The 22,489-nt window shown below is 35.8% G+C and overlaps 1 protein-coding gene across 3 annotated transcripts in view; it reads right to left on the reverse strand.

The window, feature by feature from the left end:
• The window catches only part of ASIC5 (acid sensing ion channel subunit family member 5), a 36,450-nt gene extending 24,758 nt beyond the window's left edge, over positions 1-11,692 (reverse strand). Inside the window, exons 1-4 of one of the 3 annotated variants that reach the window (XM_046655645.1) lie at positions 11,534-11,692; positions 9,510-9,732; positions 8,404-8,911; positions 5,395-5,701 (exon numbers count right to left, since the gene is read on the reverse strand). In XM_046655645.1, the coding sequence (XP_046511601.1) occupies positions 5,395-5,701; positions 8,404-8,449 (353 nt within the window). In that variant the 5' untranslated portion in view covers positions 8,450-8,911; positions 9,510-9,732; positions 11,534-11,692. The remainder of the gene's footprint in view (positions 1-5,394; positions 5,702-8,403; positions 8,912-9,509; positions 9,733-11,533) is intronic. The other 2 variants (XM_046655646.1, XM_046655647.1) reach the window with 2 other exon arrangements.
• Between the last annotated feature and the right edge of the window lie 10,797 nt (positions 11,693-22,489).

Genomic DNA, 22,489 nt, shown 5'->3' on the forward strand with positions numbered 1-22,489 from the left:
ATCCTGAATTTCTTTCTATTATTAATTTCTAATTTCATTCTGTTGTGATTGATGAAAATACCCTGAATGATTTCAAATCTTTTAAATTTATTTAAGCTTATTTTATGGTCTTGCATATGAGCTGTACTCGAAAATGTTCCATGTGCACATGAGAAGAGTGTGCATTCCCCTGTTGTTGGGTAGAGTGGCCTATAGATATATTTTAAGTCTAATTGGTTTATATGGAAGTTCAAGTTTTCTAAATTCAAGTCTACATCTTTGTTTATTCTCTACCCAGTTGTTCTACTGATTTCCAAATGTGGAGTACTGGAGTATCCAACTATAGATGTTGCATTATACCTTCCTGATAGACCACCCCTTTTATCATTATAAAATAACCCTCTTTATCTCTAGTGATATATTTTATTTTAATTTTTTTCTAATATTAGGATATCTACTCCAGCTTAATGATAATTGTTCATTGCATGATATATCTTTTTCCATCCTTTTCCTTTTACCCTGTCTGCATTTTTCAATCTAATATGCATATTTTTTAAATCCAATCTGATAACCTCTGCCTTTTTATTTTATTGTTTAATCTACTCAAATTTAATTTTCTTACTAACATGGTTAGATTTACATCTACTATTTCTACTGTTTGTTCTATATATCTCATGTCTTTTGTTCCTATATTCTTTATTTACTGATATTTTTGCATTGTCTTTATTTTCTAGTGTAAAATTTGAATTCCTTTAATAATTTTTCAATATACCATTTTTAAATTATTTTCTTAGTAGTTGTTCTGGAACTTACCATTAACTTAGAATTAATTTCAGATTTATACTAACTCGATTCCAGTGAGATATAGAGACATTATTCCTATACAGTTTTTTCTTCTTCTCACTATTTTTTGCTATTTATGTTATATACATTACATAGATGTGTTAAGTACTATATTTTATCACTATTTTGTATAATTTTTTTTTTTTGAGGAAGATTAGCCCTGAGCTAACATCTGCCATCAATCCTCCTCTTTTTGCTGAGGAAGACTGGCCCTGAGCTAACATCCATGCCCATCTTCCTCTACTTTATACGTGGGGCGCCTACCACAGCATGGCTTGCCAAGCAGTGCCATGTCTGCACCCAGGATCCAAACCGGTGAATCCTGGGCCACTGAAGTGGAATGTAGAAACTTAACCACTGCCCCACCGGGCCAGCCCCATGTTTTGTATAATTTTATGTCTTTTAAAGAAGTTGAGAGATGAACACAAATCAAGTGTATATTTATAGACAATGTTATATTAACCTTTTTATTTATCTGGTTCTCTTCGTTTGTTCCTGTGGATTTAAGTTACCATCTGGTGTCATTTCATTACTCGAATGCAGCTTTGCTTCCATCTTTTTTGCTGTTTTTAAGTATATTACATTTCTATGCATTTTAAGCCTAAGTAGTATACAATTGCCTTTTAAATCAGGTAAGAGAAGAAAAGTAAGAAATATGCATCTATAATGTCTTTTATAATTACAAAATTGTCTTTAGTCACACTCTTTGATTTTTCATGTGGATTTGAATTACTCTCTGAGTTCACTTGCTTTCAGCCTGAAGAACTTCCTTTTAGTATTTCTTGTATGATGGGTCTGCTGGTAATGAATTCTCTCAGTTTTTGTTTCTCTCTGGATGTCTTTATTTTGCTTTCACATTTAAAAGCTTTTGTCAGTAGAGTTAAGATATTTGGTTGGCAGTTATTTTTCTTTCATTGCTTTGAATATGTCATCCCACAGCTTTGTGGCCTCTATTGTTTATAATGAGAAGTTAGATCTTAGTCTTATTGGATTTCTTTATATGTGATGAGTTGATTTTCTTTTGCTACTTTCAAGATTTCTTTTCTTTTTCTTTGGCTCTCAATGTCTTCACTATGATATGTCCAGCTGTTAATTTCTTTGCATTTGTCCTATTTAAAGTTTATTGAAATTTTGAATGTGTAGATTAATGCTTTTCTGCATATTTAGGGAGTTTGGGGCCATTATATTTTTAAAATATTTTTTCTATTTCTTTCTCTCTTCTTTGGGTACTCCCGTTTTCCATATGTTTTTATGTTTAATAGTATCCCTCATTCCTCTAAGGCTCTGTTCATTTTTCTTCATTCATTTCTCACTGGAAAACTAGCTGACCTACAGTCTAGCTTGTTGTTCTCATGGACCTACTAACCTCTTAATTGCTTACCACCAAAATCTATGTTGTTTTGGAGAGCATCCTTAGGCTTGAACTTTACCATACCCTGATACGAGCAAAATTGAAGTTCACCACACTGTTACAAGCAGAGTTACATTAAGGAGAGCTTCAGAATTGTTTGTGCCCATGGCCTGCCTCTCCCAATGGGCAAAATCTTTACGAGCAGAATTCTGGGAAGGGCAGTGGTTTCTGTTCTTCTGATCTTTCTTCTCTCAATATGAAACCTCCATCTTTGAGCAGGCTCGCGTGAGGGCAATTGAGTATCTCAGCTTACCATGCCTGAGGTAGAGCTTCCAGAGGGGGTCACATGGAGGAAGGGAACTGCCAACCTCTTAACTGTTCTCATCTGAAATTTGGTCTCTGCAACATGGAGCTGGATTGGATGAGAAATGTTGGCAGCATGCATCTCCTGGAGTATGCTCTAGCCCTTGACTGGAAACTGCGAGGAGAAGGAGCCTGGTCTTCTTGGTCAAACCCACATAGAGTATAGTTTCTGTCATGCTGAGACAGAAAGGGAGACAGAGAGAGTAGTTTTTGGCTCAAGTTCTACATATTCTTGCTGTTTCTACTAAAACAGTGGATTTTCTTGAATAAATACTTGAATAAGCACTACATTCCCTAGGACAATTTCCAGATACTTTAAATGGTTGCTTTTTAAAATATATTTAAGTACATTTTCTTACACAGTCATGCACTTCGCAATGATATTTTGGTCAATGATGGATGGCATATAAGATGGTGGTCCCATTAGATTAGTACCATATAGCCTAGGTGGGTAGTAGGCTATACCATCTAGGTTTGTGTAAGTACATTCTGTGATGGTCACACAATGACAAAATCACCTAATGATAATTTCTCAGAATATATCTCTATCATTAAGTGGCACATGGCTGTATTCTATTTATTATAGTAGATACAATGATTTTCTGCTAATTTTTAAAAAATATTTTTTATATGGTAAGAAAATATAACATGAGATCTATTCTCTTAACAAATTTAAGTGTACAATACAGTATTGTTGACTGTAGGTACTATGCTATGCAGCAGATCTGTAGAACTTATTCATCTTGCAAAGCTGAAACTTTGTGCCTGTTGATTAGTAACTCCTCATTCCCATTTCTCCCTCCCCGAGCCCCTGGCAACTACCATTCCACTCTTTGATTCTGTAAATTTGACTTTTCAGATACTTCATATAAGTGGAAACATGCAATGGTTGCCTTTCTGTGACTGATTTATTTCACTTAGCATAATATCCTCAAGGTTCATTCACGTTCCTTTATGTTGCAGAATTTGCTTATTTTTTAAGGCTGAGTAATATTCCACTGTAGATTTATAGCACATTTTCTTTATTCATTTGTCTACCCATGGCATTTATCTTGTTTCCACAGCTAAGCTATTGTGAAGAGTGCTGCAATGAACATGGGAGTGCTAATATCTCTTCAAGATCCTGATTTAAATTCTTTTGGACAAATATTAGGAGTAAGCTTGCTAGATGATATGATAGATCTATTTTTAATTTTTTGAGGAACCTCCATACTGTTTTCCACAGCAGTAGCACCATTTTGCATTCCCATTAACAGTGTACAAGGGTTTCAATTTCTTCACATCCTTACCAATACTTGTTGCCTTTGTTTTGTTTTGTGTTGTTTTGATAATAGCCATCCTGACAGGTGTGAGGTGATATCTAATTGTAGTGTTGATTTACACTTCCCTGATGCTTAGTGACACAGCTTTTTTTTATATACCTTGACCATTTGTATGTCTTCTTTAAAGAAATGTCTGCTCAAGTCCTTAGTATATTTTTTAATTGAGTTATTAGGTTTTTTTGCTATTGAGTGGTAGGAGTTCCATACATATTTTGGAGATTAACCCCTAAATGGGTGAATTCTTAAAATAAATTTTTAGCTGTTATAGTTATTTCTCTGGGGAAAGGGTCTTTGGATCTCCTTATACAGCCATTCTGGAAATGAGATATACGTTTTCTTTTAACAAAGAATGTCTTTAACCAATTTTTGCTTTTGTTAGAACATATACCATTTAAAGTAGTACGAGGCAATAGTATTGAAAATCTTTTGGGAGGGTTATTTGTTTTTATTTTTTTGGACCTTGATGCATATCTAACAGTTGCAGAAACATGCTATAATATATGCTGTATTGTGAGCACCGTCCAAGGAACGCCCCAGGAATGAGACAAATGGTGTATATATTACTTCATCTAATGTAACAGCAAATGTGCAAAGTAGATGATATCTCATCATCTTATACATATAAAAATTGAAGCTACGAATGTTAAGTGGGTTGTCTATGGTCAAATGGCTGATAAGTGGTGGATCGTAAGGAAACCATCCCCAATACTCCCATCCAGGGTGAAAATCCTTTGTGCAATCTTTCACACTCGACAATAGGCAATTACAAGGCTTTGCCTGGAAGGCCTCCTGAGAGAAAGGTGCCATTCCTGTAGTCAACTTGGTGCACAGCCAGTGAATTGCAGTTTTCTGGAGGGATTGGTAGTCAAAGACTCAAGACTGTGACAACAGAGCATTAAACCAAGTGTGAGGCTCTTTTAAGCACAGGGCCCTGTTTGACTGCACACATCATGCATCCACGAAGCTGGCCCTGCCTCTATTACTTTAAATATCTCGTCAGGTACACACCAGGGCATTTCATCTCTCCACACTTTTGCACAGTAGCTTCCTCTTCAAGTTCTTCCATGTCTCCACCTAGAAACTGCCTGGGCATCCTTAATACTCAGATTTCCATGACAACCTGACAGAGACTGTCACTGTGTCTTTTGTGCTTTCAGAGCCTTTGCATATATCTTTGTTGTACTGCACAATCACCATACACATTACATTGGGATTTTTTATGTTTCTCTCTTTTTTGCTAATTAACAAATGTTTTAAGTAAAGAGATCAGGACTTTTACATCCATTTGACCACAGGAATTGACGTGTTGCCTAGCATATGATTGTGGAAGGAAGGAAAAGCAGAAGGAAAACAAATGAAAGAAGAAATCAATGTGCTTCTTTGCTTCCCCAAATTTGTGTTTTTAAGTACAATTTAAGAACTTCGATAGTGTCACATATGTTAACTATCGCACAGTAGGACTCTATTTCAGTCATCTGAGGAAGGTTATATGAGCAAAGTTATAAAGACTTATTATTATTAAAGGGTAATTCTTACCTGTTCAGATTACAAAATGTCACAGCCGGGAACTCTATCTTTTCCACATACTGAACTTCTATAGATGTCGTGGTTGGCCACGTGAAGTAGTTGACCAAGCGACTGTAGATCTGCCACACCACGAGTAAGACCGAGCCCAGGACCACCAGCAACCAGATCACCTTGCGAATTTTGCTCCGGTTCCGTACAACATTATGTACCCCATGAAAGGAAGTAGAGATGGCAAAATCGTGGTGAAACTTCTTTTGGTCAGTGGGAGATGGCAGCAGTTTCTTTGAAAGGCAAAGCTTTATCTTTTCCAAAAGTCCTTAAGGTTTTGCCCATAATATAATTAAACCAAAAAAGGTAATGAGTTAGGAAATCCATGCTGTCTGTAAACAACACAACTAACATAAGTATAAACAGGTTTCCCTTTCTATGTGTCATGCGTAAGGACTCAGTATTCACCTTGAATTGCATGGTTTATCCAGGAATCAAGAAATAGAACTGTTGACTAAATGCATCTAAGGAGAATATGCTAATGCTATGTAGAGAGTGCCTCTTGTTAGTGCAAATGTATTAGTGTAATCACATTAATATGTTGTTACTTCCAATTTTGAAAGGAACCCACTTTGAATAAGTTGCTTACAACAACTCACAGTCTTTTAAAAATTAACTCTAATGTTTAAAATACTCTTTTTCCCTGAAGAATCATGAATTTCCGTAGCTGTCATAAGCAAAATCAGGCTGATTCTTCTGAAAGTCATAAGTGGGGCTAAAAAGAACTCTGTTCTTGAATTAATCTTAGTCTTGTGGTAGGATATTGTATGGCTGAATGTAACTTTCATAGCTTCATATGCTTTGATAAACAACTATTTTACTACAGTTGGTTTTTAGTCAGAATGTTTAAAGTTACATTATTAGTTAAGTAATCTATTGTCTGCCTCTTTTGAAAGTAAATTTACCCTTTTAAGATCATCAATAATCAATCAAATCATGTTTATTGATATTGATTGATAAGGACCAGTAGGGGTGGCCTTAACATTTTTATGGCAATCTATAACATATTCAGAATTCTCTTTGGGTTTAATTTGTTTTCTTTTTTTTGTAGAAGAAGACATGGAAAATTCCTTTGCCAAGCGAAGGCTACAATACAGTTCAGAGAATGAGATGGCCTTTGAAATGAAAAGATATTGCTTCTCGTTCAGCCCTTGCATCTTGTAACCTGTGTGACTTTTAGGTAAGTTTCTTAATCTTTCTAATACTTTGTTCCTCTTTTGTCAAATGGGAGCAATAGTCTCTGCCTCCTCAGTTTGTTGTGAGTGTTAAATAAGATAATACCTGGGGACAGATTGGCACATTACCTGGACCTTGATAAGAACTCAATTAATATTAGCTACTTTTGTTGCTTTTCTACAATTTAGTAGTGATGTGGTAAACGGTAAAATATTCAGGGACTTTTGAACACTGTCTAAACTTCTTATGTCAGAAATGAATTCTCACTGGCCTCGTAAATGTTCGTAATTAGATGAATCCACTTTTATTGCTTCAATTCAAGAAGTATTCAAGAAGTAAGGATATCTGTGGGGATTGAGGGGGGGAAACTAGATGTGTGGGAGGCTATGGGAACGTGATAAAGCTGAGAAATCAATGGAGATCAAGCGGCCATATGGTTAGACACACTTGCATGGGGAACGGTGAAAAAATGTTTGCGTTAGAAAAAATATGTGCATACATATATTTTATTCATGATCCTTAACATACTTTTATCTCACTATTACAAAAAAGTATTATTTTTGTCAACTAACAGTATTAATTTACCTCTAAAAGGTTTCAAGTGTAACTTATCATTAAATCATTATTTAATACTTCATAAATCTTCAATCATTGAGCTACGCTGAAGTCATGGGGTATATAATAATAGATAGAAGGCACCTACGAACGTTTTCTAAGGGAGTCAATTTCATTTGCACAATGTTAAGACCCAGTTACAAATTATATTGTGATTATTTTACAGAGACTGTATGCTAAACGGGAAAGTTTGTGTTAATCTAGTTAGCTTATTTTTTTAATAAACTTGACAAAAGCACCACATACTGTTGTTTTTAATATCAAATTAGGTTATTTATACATATGTACATATGTATAAACTAACTGGCATAGTCATAAGGCAAAATCAGAAGTAGAAGACAAGCTATTGCTGTTATTTATCAGCAAAATAAATTTAATAATGCTCTATCTCATATTATTTAGTCATTAGTTACAAACACATATGAAGAAGCAACTCTGACAGAAGGACAGCTCGTCTCTGGGCACTGGGCCCTTGCCTTGCTATAGGGACCAAAGCTTTCAGAAGGGAAGAATAATCTGGTAGTCAGTCACTGACCTAGCAAGTAGTGCTGGTTGTGAGCATTACCCTGAAAAATATGTTTCAAGTTTATCTGTCAAAAATAAGCCCATTTAATATAAATTTATTCCTTGACAATTGCTTTGGCCTTACCGGAGTAATCATCCACCTGCTAGAGTTTCAAAATAGTTTTTTCCTAAAATATTATTTTAGATGAATAGTGAGAAATGAGGTGGTGTATTACTGTCAGGAAGATGACAATGGGCTTCATAAATGGCCCACCAGCCATAAGGAAACGGGACTGAAGTACATGCTATGGACTTACGGCAAGTGGCCCTTCAATACTCATCTTTATAGAAGCATTTTGAGGAACAGCAAACCAATTTTGCTGTATTTTAGAAGTAAAACGTTAGGCACATGATAAACAGAAACCAAAAAAACAAAACAAAATAAAACCAAAGACCAGTTCCTAGCATATAGTAATATTTTAAAACTATTTTCAATTCTCTCATACAAATTGGTCTTTTCCTAAGTAAGAAAAACTGTATTACTTACATTATATACAAATAATATTAGAAATCAACTTTCCCAAATGAAAAAAAAAATCCCCTTTTCTGTTTGCTAATTTCTAGCCTTTAGAAATGAAAATTGTAACTATTCTGAGGCTTTTACTCCTTACCCACCTTTCTCAGCATGTGCTTTTGATGTCTCAACCTTCTCCATTCGCATTATTCAGTAAGAAAGAGTCCTTGTGGTATAATTCAATTTTCACCAATAAAACCTTATTCATTTTGTGGCCTTTATATAAAATACAGCAGTTGAGGTTGTAAAACACGGGGCAATTTAAATGTTTATGTTGCTATGTTTTGCCTGATAAAGCACGTAATCTCCAAACCAAAGATGCTGATAGAACCAGTGATGGGCATTTATGGACTGTTGAGAAGCTAGTGTAAAGTGAAATCAAAAAATATCATTAGGAAATCATTTTTTCAGAATTAAAGGGACAATTCCTACAAATTTCTGTGGTTTTAGAGTTAGCCCTGACCAGGCAAGTTGACACTCTGGGGACCTACCAGGTAAAGTCTCCTTAGCTTTTATTTCTACCTATTCTTATAAAGTTTTGATCAAAATGTAGAAATTTTCAGGGTAAAGATGTCTTTTCCCAATGAAGTTTCTTTGTAGCAGATGAAGCTGTTTTAAACAGAAATGGTAATCAATGAAAATGACAAAACAAAACACCACAAAATATCTCCTCAAGAAGAAATGATTACTGAAAGCATGCAAATTCAATAAAGCACAAAATCCAATTATTTGTTCATATTAACACTTTTGAAAAATTATTAGAATTTATTATATTAAATAATAAAAAGGAGAATATGCATTATTGTGTATAAATGGCACCATCTCTTGACACAACTGAGGAATTGCATATATCTCTACTTAGAGCCTCTTAGAATTGCCATGGTAACAGTTTACAAGTAAATAACCACTAACCATTAACATTGTCATGTAGATTTTACATAGATTTTCTTGGAAACTCGTAAACTCGGTACTCTAAGTTGAAACTAGTCTTATACGGAGGCAAACTGAGAAATATCAAGCAACGTAAACAAAAGTCCTGAGAATAATTTCCCAATCACCAAATTAAAAATTTCAAGAAGAGGGTCAGTCTCAAGATGTGTGAATCTCTCCAACAAACATCTTTTCTTCCGGGTGAAACTGCAACTTCAGTTAATTCACAATTTCAGTTAGTTTAAAATTCTTCTGAGAGAAATACCAGCCAACATACCTATTCACCCTTCCGTCTCTTGCTAGTCTTCCTTCCTTCTTTCCTTGTACCATCTTTCCACAGCTTTGTGGAGCCCTGATGATGAACAAGTTTACCTTTCAGTGGGCTAAGTAGGCCTAGTTATCAGTTCTCTGCTGGGAGAGCTTCTAAGGACAGAGTCAGTTGTTAGCTGATTTGTCTGGGGACAGACTGGTAGGGCTAGTGCAGAAGGATCCAGGCCAGGCTGGGGGAACAGGACAAGATAAAGACAGTGAGGTGAGGGGGCTCCTGTCGGGGGAAGTTCAGGAAGAAGAATCAAGAGAAAAAACAGGCAAAGAACCTTCCAAAGCCATTGTTTCTCTGCTTCATAATTTAACCAAGGCTCAGGCATAACTAGAAATTTTCTTTAAGTTCATTTGACGTTTTCACTTCCTCTTTCCCCTTGTCCACACCCTTTAGTGACTTCCCCACAGTGCCTTTGTGCGTGCCTTAGAGAAAAAAAGAGCAAAACAGATAGAAAGGCACGCAGGCAAGATCTTGCTCTGTCTTATCTATCCTTTACTTGATAAAGGATAAAAGAAAAGAAGACATCTTATTTTCAGCTGCCCAAGCTTGTTCCTCTCCTCTGCGGTGTTTTAAAGTGCTGAATATGTTTACTCTTGTTGTACTGATCTCATAACTCCTCACCTCTCTTCTGCTTTAAAATGAACTTTCCAATGGTGTTTTCTTTTCTTCCTCGCTCTTCAGTTTTACAAATATTTCACTCTCATCTCCATTCTGTTAGCGACGTTTAGTAAATTTGAATTTCATCTTCTCTGTCTAGTGAGGAAATCTCCCTCCCATTTGCCCTTATCTTCCCTGTTTGAAATCAAAGCCTGGCATCCTTGTCCCAGTCATCTCTTCTTTCCCCTTTGTGACCTCAACTTTCTTAACTCTCTAAGGTATCTCTTTAAAACTAAATGCGGAAGCTCTCACTTTCCTTCCTTCTTTCCCCCAGCTCATTGCAGTTGGTGCACACAGCAAGTGCGTTTGGCAAAACATAGATTTACAAATCCCTTCCATCACCAATCCCAACATGCACACAAACATAAAAATGGGTAATTAAGTGACAAAACCAAATCCAAGGAGAATCAAGAGCGTTCTGAATTATTGTTATCTGAAACCCTTGCGCACGTAGCATCAGTGGCAGAAAAATCACTCATTACTGCTGATAAATGCAAAAGATGAAATAAAAGATTGGGTACGAAAAAAAAAAAAAACCCTGTTATCTGACCTTACATTTGAATTCAGAGCATAAGCAACATTAAGAATTTTATGCAGTGTCTAGAGAAGTATATTCTGGCTCAGTACCAGTTAGGCAGGCACATAAATGTGTCTTATTTAAGTATTTCCTATTTGTTGTATTTTTCAAAAAGTCTTATGTGTTTTTAATAAAAATTTTGATTCTATTGTAATGGCATATATGTAAAGGTATGAAAAAAGTTCATCTACGGGTACTATTTTTAAATTTAGCTTTGAATTAAAACTTGGTATTTTACTTTCTGTTTGGGGCAATGTATAACCATTAGTAGTGACACAATTTCTCTTTTTGATTTAGACAGATTTGATAAAGACTACAGGGTCTGTAAAAGAAGACAATGTAAAGAATACTTTTTCTTTTATTGAAAGTAGATTTTTTTCCTTAATAATCTTGGAAAGAAAAGCCAAAGCAAACACACAACTTAGCATGTTTTAAATAAATACGTCAATGGTGTCTTGCTTTGGGTTTGTAATAATATAAAAAGCAGAACTAATACTGCTATTTTCTGTTATGCCCTGTGTGTAAGCATTGTTGGTTAGTGTCTTTGTATCCATTACAATATGTTCTTTTTATAAAGCACTAAGTGGAAGAAATTAGCCACTGTACCATATCTATTCAAAGCAAAGAAATTCACGCATCTAAAATGATAGCATTTCATGTAGAAAGAGACCTTACAATATCACAAACCCCAACTCTTATTGCTATCCACCGCCCTCACCCCTTTAATAGAGGAGGAAGCACAGACCTGAGGAGAGAGAATGTAAATTCCACGAGGCAGGGCTCTTCGCCTGATTCATTTGCTGATCCATCCGACTGGGTAGGAAAATGTTTAGCAGATAGGAGGCAGCGAGTAAATATTTGTTGAATGAATAAAAAGTTTGTGCTAGCCTTGTACTTTTTCATTATACACACTCTTATGATATTTAAAGAAAATGCATTTTTTCCAGCTTTGTATTTTGAAAAGTGCAAACTTACAATAAAGTTGCAAAAATTTTGCAATGAAATACCTATATACTCTTTACTGTAGTTGACTGACTCTTAATGTTTTCCTTCATTTGCTTTATCTTCACCTCTAAAGGCACCATCCTCTTATGCTTAAAAAAAAGAATATCCTGCTGCATAAATACAATATAAAAATCTCACTCTAGAAACTTAACTTTGGGGACCGGTCCGGTTGGCGCAGCGGTTAAGTTGGCATGCTGCGCTTCTGCGGCCCAGGGTTCGGATCCTGGGCACGGACATGGCACTGCTCATTAGGCCATGTTGAGGCCGTGTCCGACATGCCACAACTAGAAGGACCCACAACTAAAATATGCAATTATGTATTCGGGGGATTTGGGGAGAAAAAAAAAGCAGGGAAAAAAAAGAAGATTGGCAACAGTTGTTAGCTCAGGTGCCAATCTTTAAAAAAAAAAAAGAAACAACTTTGATACAGCACTATTATTTATTATACATTCCAAATTCAAAATTTCCAAATTCTTCCTAAAAGGAGCCCTATAATGATTTATTTGCCCAACCCAGAATCCCATCAAAGATCATAGACTGTGTTCAGTTGTCATGTCCTTTTAGTCTCCTTTAATCAAGAACATTTCCCTAGCCATTAATTTAGTTCTTGTTTTTTTATCTTCTCGTTGCGTTACTATTTTTGAAGAAGCCACATCACATGTTTTGAAGAATGCCTCTTAATTCAGGGTTGTGCAGTTTCTTCTTCATGATTAGGTTCAGGTCAAATATTTAAAGTTATTGGAGTACCACATAGGTGATGCATGTTCTTCACAAAGCATCAAAAGATTTTTGTGATCTTAGTTCTCTTATTACTAGTGACAGTAAATTTGATCTCTTGGTTAAAGCAGTGTCTGTCATATTTCTCCTTTGTAAATGGACCTTTTCCCTTTTGTAATTAACTACAGGGATACGTTCTGAGAAATGCATCACTAGGCAATTTTGTTGCTGTGTGAACATCATAGAGTGTACTTACACAAACCTAGATAGTATAGCCTACTACACACATAGGCTATATGGTGCTAATCTTAGGGGACCACTGTTGTATATGCACTCTTTCATTGACAACAACATTGTTAGGCAGCACATGACTATAATAAGCAATCTGTGGGAACAATTCTTTGTGATCGAAATATCTTATACCCAACCTTTCATGCAATGAGTTTAGCATAAATCAATTAATCTTGCCTGAGTTAATTATTGCACGGTGTTTACAAAATGATGATATTCCCTTTCTATCATTTTTCTCATTTTTTTGTTGGCATTCTTCTGTAAAGAAGAGCTGTAACTTCTGATCTCCCTGTTTTTTAAAAAAAAAAAAAATTAATGAATTACTTTAAGTAAATACAGTAAAACATTCCCATGGTTACTCATTTAGGGAATTCTTGAAATTGGCACCTTTTCTGGAATGACTAATTAAAATAAGTTTACTGTGCTTACTGCTATCTCATTTTCCATAATTATCTGTTAGAAGTTAGTGACTCAAAATATATTTTAGTAGAAAAACATTGCTAATTTGAGAATAAAAACTCGTGATGCTTTAGACTTAGATTAATCAATTTAAAGCACCAAAATACTTAGCTGTAGAAGAGGAGATAGGGCTCTTGATCACTTTGGTTCTCAGTTATTCGGGTGGTTATGAAAAGAATGCTAAGGCGATACGTAGAATTGCTAACTTCTGCAGGTTCCTTTTAAATAACTCAAAAATTCACTTGTGCTGTATTTATTTTATACTTTTATAGCAGCTATACTAGACACCAAACTTCTTGTATCAAAACAAAAGTGAGTCACATATTTTCTATTTCTTTAATCTATTTCTCATTACCTGACAATATCTAATAACTTGTTGAACTTATGATCCAAATAGAATTCTTCCAATTTGTGTTCTCATGTACTGATTGAATGAAATGCTCATCCTTAGATTTTTAAATTTAGAAAGTAACTGTTTTGTAATACACATAGGAGTAATATACACAGTTCGCTGCTGTGATCTGCTATTGGCTCAGTGTGTGGGAGGTTACTGTTTGTCACTCAGCTGCAGCCACATCATCATCAGAACAGCCTCTGTTTAAACACCTCTGTGGTTTTCCTCATAGTAGTGAAAGTGTTCTTGTTATTGCTCAAGGCAAGGGGAAGGACTCCACTAATGCTTAACTTGCAGGGCCCAGCAGGTTGCAAAATTACATGTCCATACCGTACATGACATTGAGGGTCAAGGTCACCTGGACAGGGTCAAATTATCCAAACATTCTACTTGCGATTCTATGTTCCTGTTTTCTCAACTCTGATCTTTTATCTCTTTGTGCAATAGGACATTTGGGAGAAACTTACGTGCCTCCAACTACTTGGAACACAAATATTGATTTGTCATTATTTCCATACCTTTGGGAACTATTCCAAAGGAGGATTATAAGTCATGTGCTTATTGTGTCTTACAAAAAAGAAAGCAAAACAAACAACTCAAAGATGGCAAAATTTAAAAACTGAACATTCAAGAGGCACAAATCATGAGGGATAATTAATATAAATGATTTAAAAAGTTTTAAATTTTTACACACTATAGTGGAATAAATATTGTGCCCAAAATTCGTGTCCACCCAGAACTTCAATGTGACTTTATTGGGAAAGAAAGTCTTTGTAGATGTGATTAGTTAAGGATCTCAAGATAAAATCATCCTGGATTTAGGGTGGGCTCCAAATCCAATGACTGTTGTCTTTATAGAGAAGAGAAGGAGATTTGGAGATGGAGACATACAGAGAGGAAGGCCGTGTGAAGACAGAGGCAGAGATTGGAGTTAGGAAGCTATAAACCAAGGAACTCCAGGAGTCTCCAGAAGGTGGAAGAGGCAAGGAAGAATTCTCCCCTAGAGCCTTTGGTGGGAGTATGGTCCTGGAAGCACCTTGATTTAGGACTTCTGGAGAACTGTGAGAGAATAAATTTTTGTTGTTCTAAGCCACAAAGCTTTTGGTAATTTGTTATAGCAATCCTAGGAAACCAATATACACACTGAAGAGCAATCAGATTTTAACTGAGGATTCATAAAAAGTTGTGAGATTCTCTTGCGCCTACAAGAATTTTAAGACTGATGATTTAGGCTGGTTTTGCTGTGTCTTTCGAAGGTGACCACTGAGGTTATACGTAAGAGGGAACTCTTGCAGCTCTATGGCAAAACAAATGGAACAATCTAGATGAATGCCAGGATAGACGTAGAAGATTTTATATAAACATTATTCCAATAGTAAAAAATAATTCATGAATATCTACATCACAATCTAAGGCCAAAATCTTTGGAATGTTTTCAGTAAATGAAGAACGATGAGAAATATTTTTACACTCTACTTGGGTTTAGCACTAAATTCCCAGAGATAATTATCTTCATTCAACAAAGATAGAATGTGGTCCAGGTGCTACTTCTAGCTGTGCAGGATGCATCAATGAACAAAGCAAAGATCCATATTTTCATGGAGCTTCTAGTTTAAAAGGAGATGACAATAAAGCTAATCAGTAAGTAAGTTACCCGAGAGTTAGAAGATGAAATGTGCTAGAGAAGAAAAAGAAGGAAAACATGACAAGAAAGATCAAGAGTCTTCAGTTTGAAGAGATGGGGTGGATTATGGTAAGAAATGGGGTAGTCAGTGTAGGCATACTTTCACCATTTTCATAGGTGGAATTTGAATAGTTTTGAAAGTGGTGAAGGAATTACTTAAAAGGAGAAGAACATTCTAGGCACTCTGCATAGCTAGAGACAAGGTCATAGGTAGAAGCTACTTGCTTTTGAGGAGGAGCAAAGAAGCCAGTATAGCTGGACTGTAGTAAGGGAAAGAGAGTAGAGATCAGAAGGTAATGGAGGACGTATAATACTGGGTTTGTAGACTCCTGTAAGGATTTTGTCTTTTATTTTAATAAAATTGAGAATTTTTGAAAGTTTGTTTAAAGAGGAGTGATATAATCCAATTTACGTTTACTCTTGCTTAAAATATTGAGAATAGTGTGTTGGGGGGAGGTGAGTGGGTGGTGGAAAGGTTGAAAGAAGTTGTTGGATTCTTCATACATTTTTAAAGATAAAGCCAAAAGGATTTTCCAGTGGATTATATGTAGCTGGTAGTTAAGGATGACTGTAGGATTTTGATCTCACTAACCAGAAAGATGGAATTGCTATTAAATGAAATAAGGAAGGTTTTCTGTAGAGTAGATTTTGTGGAAGGGAAAAGATTAGCTCAGTTCTAGATTTTTTTGAGTTTGCAATGTTTATTAGCCCTCCAAATAGAGATGTCGAGTAGGCACTTGGAGATAAAAGTCTGGAGTTGAGAAAGGAGGTGTGAGCTGGAGATAGACATTTTGGAATCAGTAGCAAGTGGATTTAAGATTATTAGAATGAGTCACCAAGACAGGGAGTATAGCTAGAGAAGAGAAGATGATCAAGGACTGACCTCTGAAGCTTCAATTTTAAAAGCTACAGGAAAAGGGAAGACTCTATGGAATGACCAGTGAGAGTGAGAAAGGAGAAAAATCAAGAGAGTGAGATATCCTTGTACAAGTGAAGAAAGTCAATTAGAGAAGAAGAGTAATTAATTGTGTCAAATGCCGCTGATGGTTCAAGCAGGATGAAGCCTGAAAATTGACCATTGGATTTAGCAATGTGGCAGCATTAGAGGAGTGGTGGGGGAAAATATTCAAGTGGTTTAAGAAAGAATTCAAGAAAGGAAGTTTGAGATAGTGTATATAAACAGCTCTTGAGGATTTTTGCTATTAAGTGGAACAATAAAATAGTGCTGGCACACAAAATGTGAGTAATAAAAATTTTCACAAGTTTCAGAAATAATACTATGTTTGTATCCTTATAAATGCAGTGCATTTAAGAGTGAAAATGTGAATCTGTAGGAGGAAGAGGGCATAACCATTGAAGCAAACCTCTTGAGGAGTCAAGATGGATCATGATGCAATGTACAAATGGAGAGTTTGGTATGGATAGTTCATTTTTGCTAATGAACAGAAACACAGAGCACATGGGAGTACATGTACTCATGCCGAGAGGTGATGGAAGTCAAAATGCAAATACTCTTCTGATGGTTTCAAATTTCTCCATGAGAATCAAATCAAAATCAGCAGCTGAGTGTAGGGATAGAGGAGAAAGGAGAAGGTGCGAAAAGTGGTAAAATGAATGGTCTAGGAATGTTTCATGCAGCTTCCTGGCAATGTGAAAAGCCCCCTAGAGGTTCATGGTTAAGATTTTAAAGTGAATCTACGGTGTGGCACAAGTACAAGACACACTTGTAATTTTCAATTTTCTTGCAGATGCAAAAAAGTAGAAATAGGTGAAATTAATTTTAGTAGCAGATTTTATTTAAACAAATAAATAAAAGTATTATTTTGACTTATAGTCAATATAAGAATTGTTAAGGAGATATTTTCCATTCTTCTTTTAGTGCTTGGTTTTTGAAATCTGATGTATATTCTGCACTCACATCTCTATTTGGACCAAGCACATTTCAGGTGCTCGATAGTCGTATGTGGCTAATGGCCACTGCACTCGTAGTGCAGGACTACGTGGTGATTGCAGGAGTGACTGGCTGAAGGAGAGCGGAGTTCAAGATCCTCAGAGGACGAGGAGCGTTCAGGGAACTGAATGGCCAGGCTGTTGGTAGGACCGTCTACACATCTGTTGACAATTCAAAGAACTAACAGAAGAGAACTTTTGAAGAGAATGACAGTAAGCAGGTAGGTAAAATCATTGAGAAACATGGGAGGATGATGCAAGAGTCAGTAAATAATAGCGAATGTGAGAAGTAATGAAGTTTCTAGAGAGAAAGGAAGGAGAATAGTATGAAAACAACAAAAATTGAGTGGAATTTCTATCCTTCTCCGTGACACAGGGGTTGAGGGAGAAAAACAGCCATCATTGGAAAAGTCTCCTTCTACTGAAAAAAAATCAATACCTTTAGAGGAGGTTTTCAGTAGAGTAAAAATAACAGGTTCATCAAGAGATACTTGTTTGCTTATAGCTCTTACGATATCTTTGCTGAAGTTGAAGAATTGCACAATAGGAATTGTCAAATATATACATATTGACATTTTCAACAGAAGTAAAGAAAGCTTTGCCTAGACCTACATTAAAAACAATTGTTTTTCTGGACATGGGAAAATTCCAGGAACATATGATTCAAGTTAATGATTGGTTATTTCTGGGAAGTGGAACTCTGGTAACTTTCATTTTTGACTTGGCACATTTTGGTACTGATATTTTGTTATGATATGTATATTTTTGTTCAAATAAAGAAAAATTCAAAGGCCTATTCTTTCCTTGAGGACTTTTAATTTGATATAACTTCTCTCCTGAAGAAAGCATGGGGTTTTCAAAAGAACTGTTAAATGAATGAGATTGTTCTGTGTGTGCCTGTGCGTGCGTGCGTGCGTTTGTGTGTGTGTGTTAAATACTTAGGTCATAAATACAAGGGACAACCAAAATGACCAAGCAGTCAATAATGAAGGAAACCAGAATATGTCACCCCAAAATATGTTTCTTTGACGTAAAAATTATTTCGAGTTGAAGGCAATTAAGAGCAGTAAATGAAGAAAAAGCTTCCCCTTTTCTTCCTAAAGGCAGGAAATGAATTCTCCTTTTACTGGCCCATTCTCTTATCAGCCCAGAGAAAGCAGCAGAGAAATCTGTAAATAACTCTTGTTAATCAACTGTCTATCTTCCTGGTTACTTCTTCACCATTTACTACTCCTAACCCAAACCTCTTTGTCTTGTCAATTCTTCATAAATATGTTGTTTCTTTGTCTAAAATGTATAATAGCTTCCTACTGTGGTCACTTTGGGTCTTCATTTTCTTGTGAAGTCTCCCATGTGCATATGCAAATTCAATAAAATTTGTATAATATTCTTCTGTTAATCTGTCTTTGTCAGTTTAATTTTCAGACTCAGTCAGGGACCCAAAGAGGGTCGAGGAAAATTTCTTCCTCCCCTACCGTAACAATTCTGAGTGTTCAATGTCCTCAAATTGAGCACCAGCCTTCACCAGGACAGGCATGTTTCTCAGACGAGACACTAAGGCAGGTGGCTAAAAGGAAGCTGGGATCTATTGGTATTAAGCGTATTTGCAGAGTTGCTGAGAAATTGCTTCTGATGTTTGAAATGGATTTAGCCATCAATGAGAGAGCAGTGGTTCTTTCCCTTCTATAAAGTGCAATCTGCCCTTGGTTGGTGGCAGCAGGTATGGATGGCAGGGCCTATGGTTCTTTTATGACGGCCTTTTTAGCCTGAGGTGACTGAAAGATTTTACTTAAAATAAGCCACAACTCCCTCAAATCAGAATGATAATTTGACTTTAAAAAAAAGTCTAGAGTTGCCATTATTTTTCTCTTTGTTTTTATAGAATTTCTTTCTCTAATATTTTTTGGTTGTACTATTTGCCGTTATTACAGCTTAACAGGTTGGTTATACTTTGTCAACCAGTTTGAACAAATATCAGGATAATAAACTGATTTAGGAGACAAAGTTACTTTATTATTGCAAGGCAGCATATCAGCATAGAAAGCATAGTATCTGCCATGGACCGAGTCCCCCCAGATTCTTAGGTTGAAATCCTAACCCACAAGGTGATGGTATTAGGAGTTGGGATTTGGGAAGTGATCAGGTCATGAGCACAGAGCTCTCATGAATGGGATTAGTCTCTGTTATGAAGGCCCAACAAAGCTCCCAGCCCTTCTACCATGTGAGGATCCACTAGGAAGCAGGCTCTCAAAAGACATGGAATCTGCCAGCGCCATGATCTTGAACTTCCCAGCCTCCAGAACTCTGAGAAATAAATTTTATTGTTTAGAACCCACCCAATTTGTGACATTTTTGTTATAGCAGCCTGAATGGACTAGGACAGTATTTGAATTCAGACTTGGGATTGGAATCCTGACTCTACCATTTACTGATGGTGTAACCATGTGAGGTCATTCAAATTCTCCAAGGTACCGTTTCTCCTTCTGTATAATCAGTACAATGGCATCTCATAAAGTTCCTGCAAAAATTAAAATACATATGCCTGCTACAGGGTAAGTTCAACACATCTTGCCAATTGTTGTTATAGATTAGCCCCTCTTGTCAGTTAGGAATGATTTGAACAATTTTTTTGGTTAAAAGATTGATAATAATTGTAATTACAAGCATGTGTTTCTAATTTTTAGAAAGACAGATATCATAACTATTTCAATCATTAAAGTCACATGCAGTCTATAGTCATTTATCTTTTAGTATTATTCAATGAAATCTTTTATGTAATCACAAAACTTTACAGAGTCTACCATGAGTAAGACAAGATATTGTGTCTCTGGAGGATATAAAGGTTGCACTCTAGGTGAACAGACAAAGCTGAGATTTGTCAGATGAGATTTATAAATAATAAACCCTCTGAAATCATAGGGATTTGATTTCACTGTGGGCTGATGGTACTACAAGAAGATGTCAGGATAAGGAAGGATTTTAACCAAATCTTGAAGAATTAGGGAAAGCGTTGGGAGATTATCCAAGTAATTTTGCCCCACATGAAAACATCGTATTAAGTTGTGTTTTATTACTTGCTGCAGTAAAAGAGACTGCACACAATGAGTTTAAATTCCACTTTTTGCTAACATCAGAGACTCCTACTTCTCTACTTTTTCCTCCTGTCTCCTGCATAGAAATTACAATACCCAAACACCAGTCAATAATTGTTGTATTATCACAGTGATTTTCTTTGTATTTCATTTATTTCACCATGTTTGACACAAGAAAACATAAATTCACCAGAAGAGAGGTCGTTTCTGATGAGAGGGAAGCAGTATTTAGGATTTTCAGTACAGGAGTTCCAAAATTTTGTTCTACATAATAGTAGTTCTTTGTTAAATTTCTGTGGATTTTTAAACTTGAGTCAACTAAATTGGTGATTTACCATGCACTTCGGCAATTTTAAAGGTTTTAAGAAGCCTTGCAGAATCTAAACCTGCCTATGTAAAGCTATCTTTGATTACAGAAACCTTTATTTCTATTACTTCTATGAAATCAATGAAGGAAATCCTATTCCAGACCACTCCCTAAAGTGATGAGTTAAACCTACAGTGTGTTATTAGATCTTCTTAAGTTATTCAGCACATCATAATCATCAATAAAATAATTATTGATTGAAATTAGTGCCTGACTCATCCATCCATCTATCACCATCCATCCATCAATCCATCCATCCATCCATCCATCCATCCATCCATCCATCCACCCATGCATCCATGCATCCATCCATCCATCCATCCATCATCATCATCCGTATTCTAGGTAATCTTGCTATATTAGAACAAAGGAAATTTCTCTTTATCTTGTTACCAGGACTTTTTGTAGATTTCCTGAATAATTGATTTATCTTTATGTTAATGGGACTATAAATCACATACTTATCTAATTTCCTTCTTTGTATTGGCTGCTAGAAAACTTAGAGCCAAATTTTGGCCCACCTCTACAAACTGTCTAGATTGTTGCAGTTTACATTGCCATAATCTCATTCCTGGCTTAATCATACTTTCCTATATTCATTTTCCTTTTGCCCTCTTTATTTGCCTAGTTTTAGCTGCATTTTCTTTCATGCTTATTGAGTATATATTGTAAATTGCCTTAAAAGTTGTGTTTTTTTTTTTTTTTTTGTAGAACAGGAGGGGTATAAACAAATAATAAATAACTATATTTTACCAAACTATCTGCAGGCATTTTGGTTAATCAACTCAGTCTCCTTTTAGGGAAGGAGTATAACATAGGAAAATCATCCTTACATTCTTGGAACCAGAAGATTTTTAAATGGCTTTGTCCCAATTCTATCTCTAACTAGCTGTTGTATTTAGGCAATACTGTGAAATTCTCTGAGCTTTCATTTCCTCATCTGTGAAGTCAGGTGATTAGAAATAAATAGCCTAGGTTCAAGATTGCAGGCCAGGAAGTTTTGGCTGGGAGGCATAATTGAACTTGTACTGCCAGCTGGAGAAAAAAGTAGAATGAGATAGTGTTAGCTTCTGCCAGATGTAGAAACAGGGCTGGTCTAAAGATACGTGGGCAACTAGAATTAGCTAATTTGGTGGCAATTTCAATGGGTGTCTTTTTCAGATCTGTTTTGGTTTTTGGTTTTTCCTCATTTGCTTGTTAGATGGGAGCAGGGAAGAACAAATTTTTATTAAACCAGAATTGTTGTTAAAAACAGATTCACACAATAACTTACTTCCAGTATCTGAAGTGGAATGGGTAGTTTGAAAAAAATTCAAAAAATGGATCTTTCTTCTCCTTCTTTTTTCAAAATTATTCTGAAAATAGCATGTCAGAGGTTGAGAAATTGTATATTTAAAATAAGTTGTTTATTCCCATTAAATGTCAATATTTTTGCACTAGTTTCAGAATTTTAGCTGACTGCAGTGCACGTACTCATGGCAAGAATGTTCAATGGGTCAGGGCTAATGAAGAGTCTTCCTGCCACCCTCCCACTCTTGGGGATGCTTTCTATGTAGGCAGAGGAAATCTCTGATTATATTTCACCAGTGATATAAGGAGCTATGCATTTGCATTTATATTCATGTCATCACCCATCACCGAATACTTCGGTATCTGTCCTAGGCAAGTGAGAATATATAACTATATGACTGTTCACACCAAGCAAAGCCAGGGTGTTATCACTGTGTTTCGTTGGAACGATT

This window comes from Equus quagga, chromosome 3, assembly GCF_021613505.1.
Source record: "Equus quagga isolate Etosha38 chromosome 3, UCLA_HA_Equagga_1.0, whole genome shotgun sequence".
Lineage (NCBI taxonomy): Eukaryota > Metazoa > Chordata > Mammalia > Perissodactyla > Equidae > Equus > Equus quagga.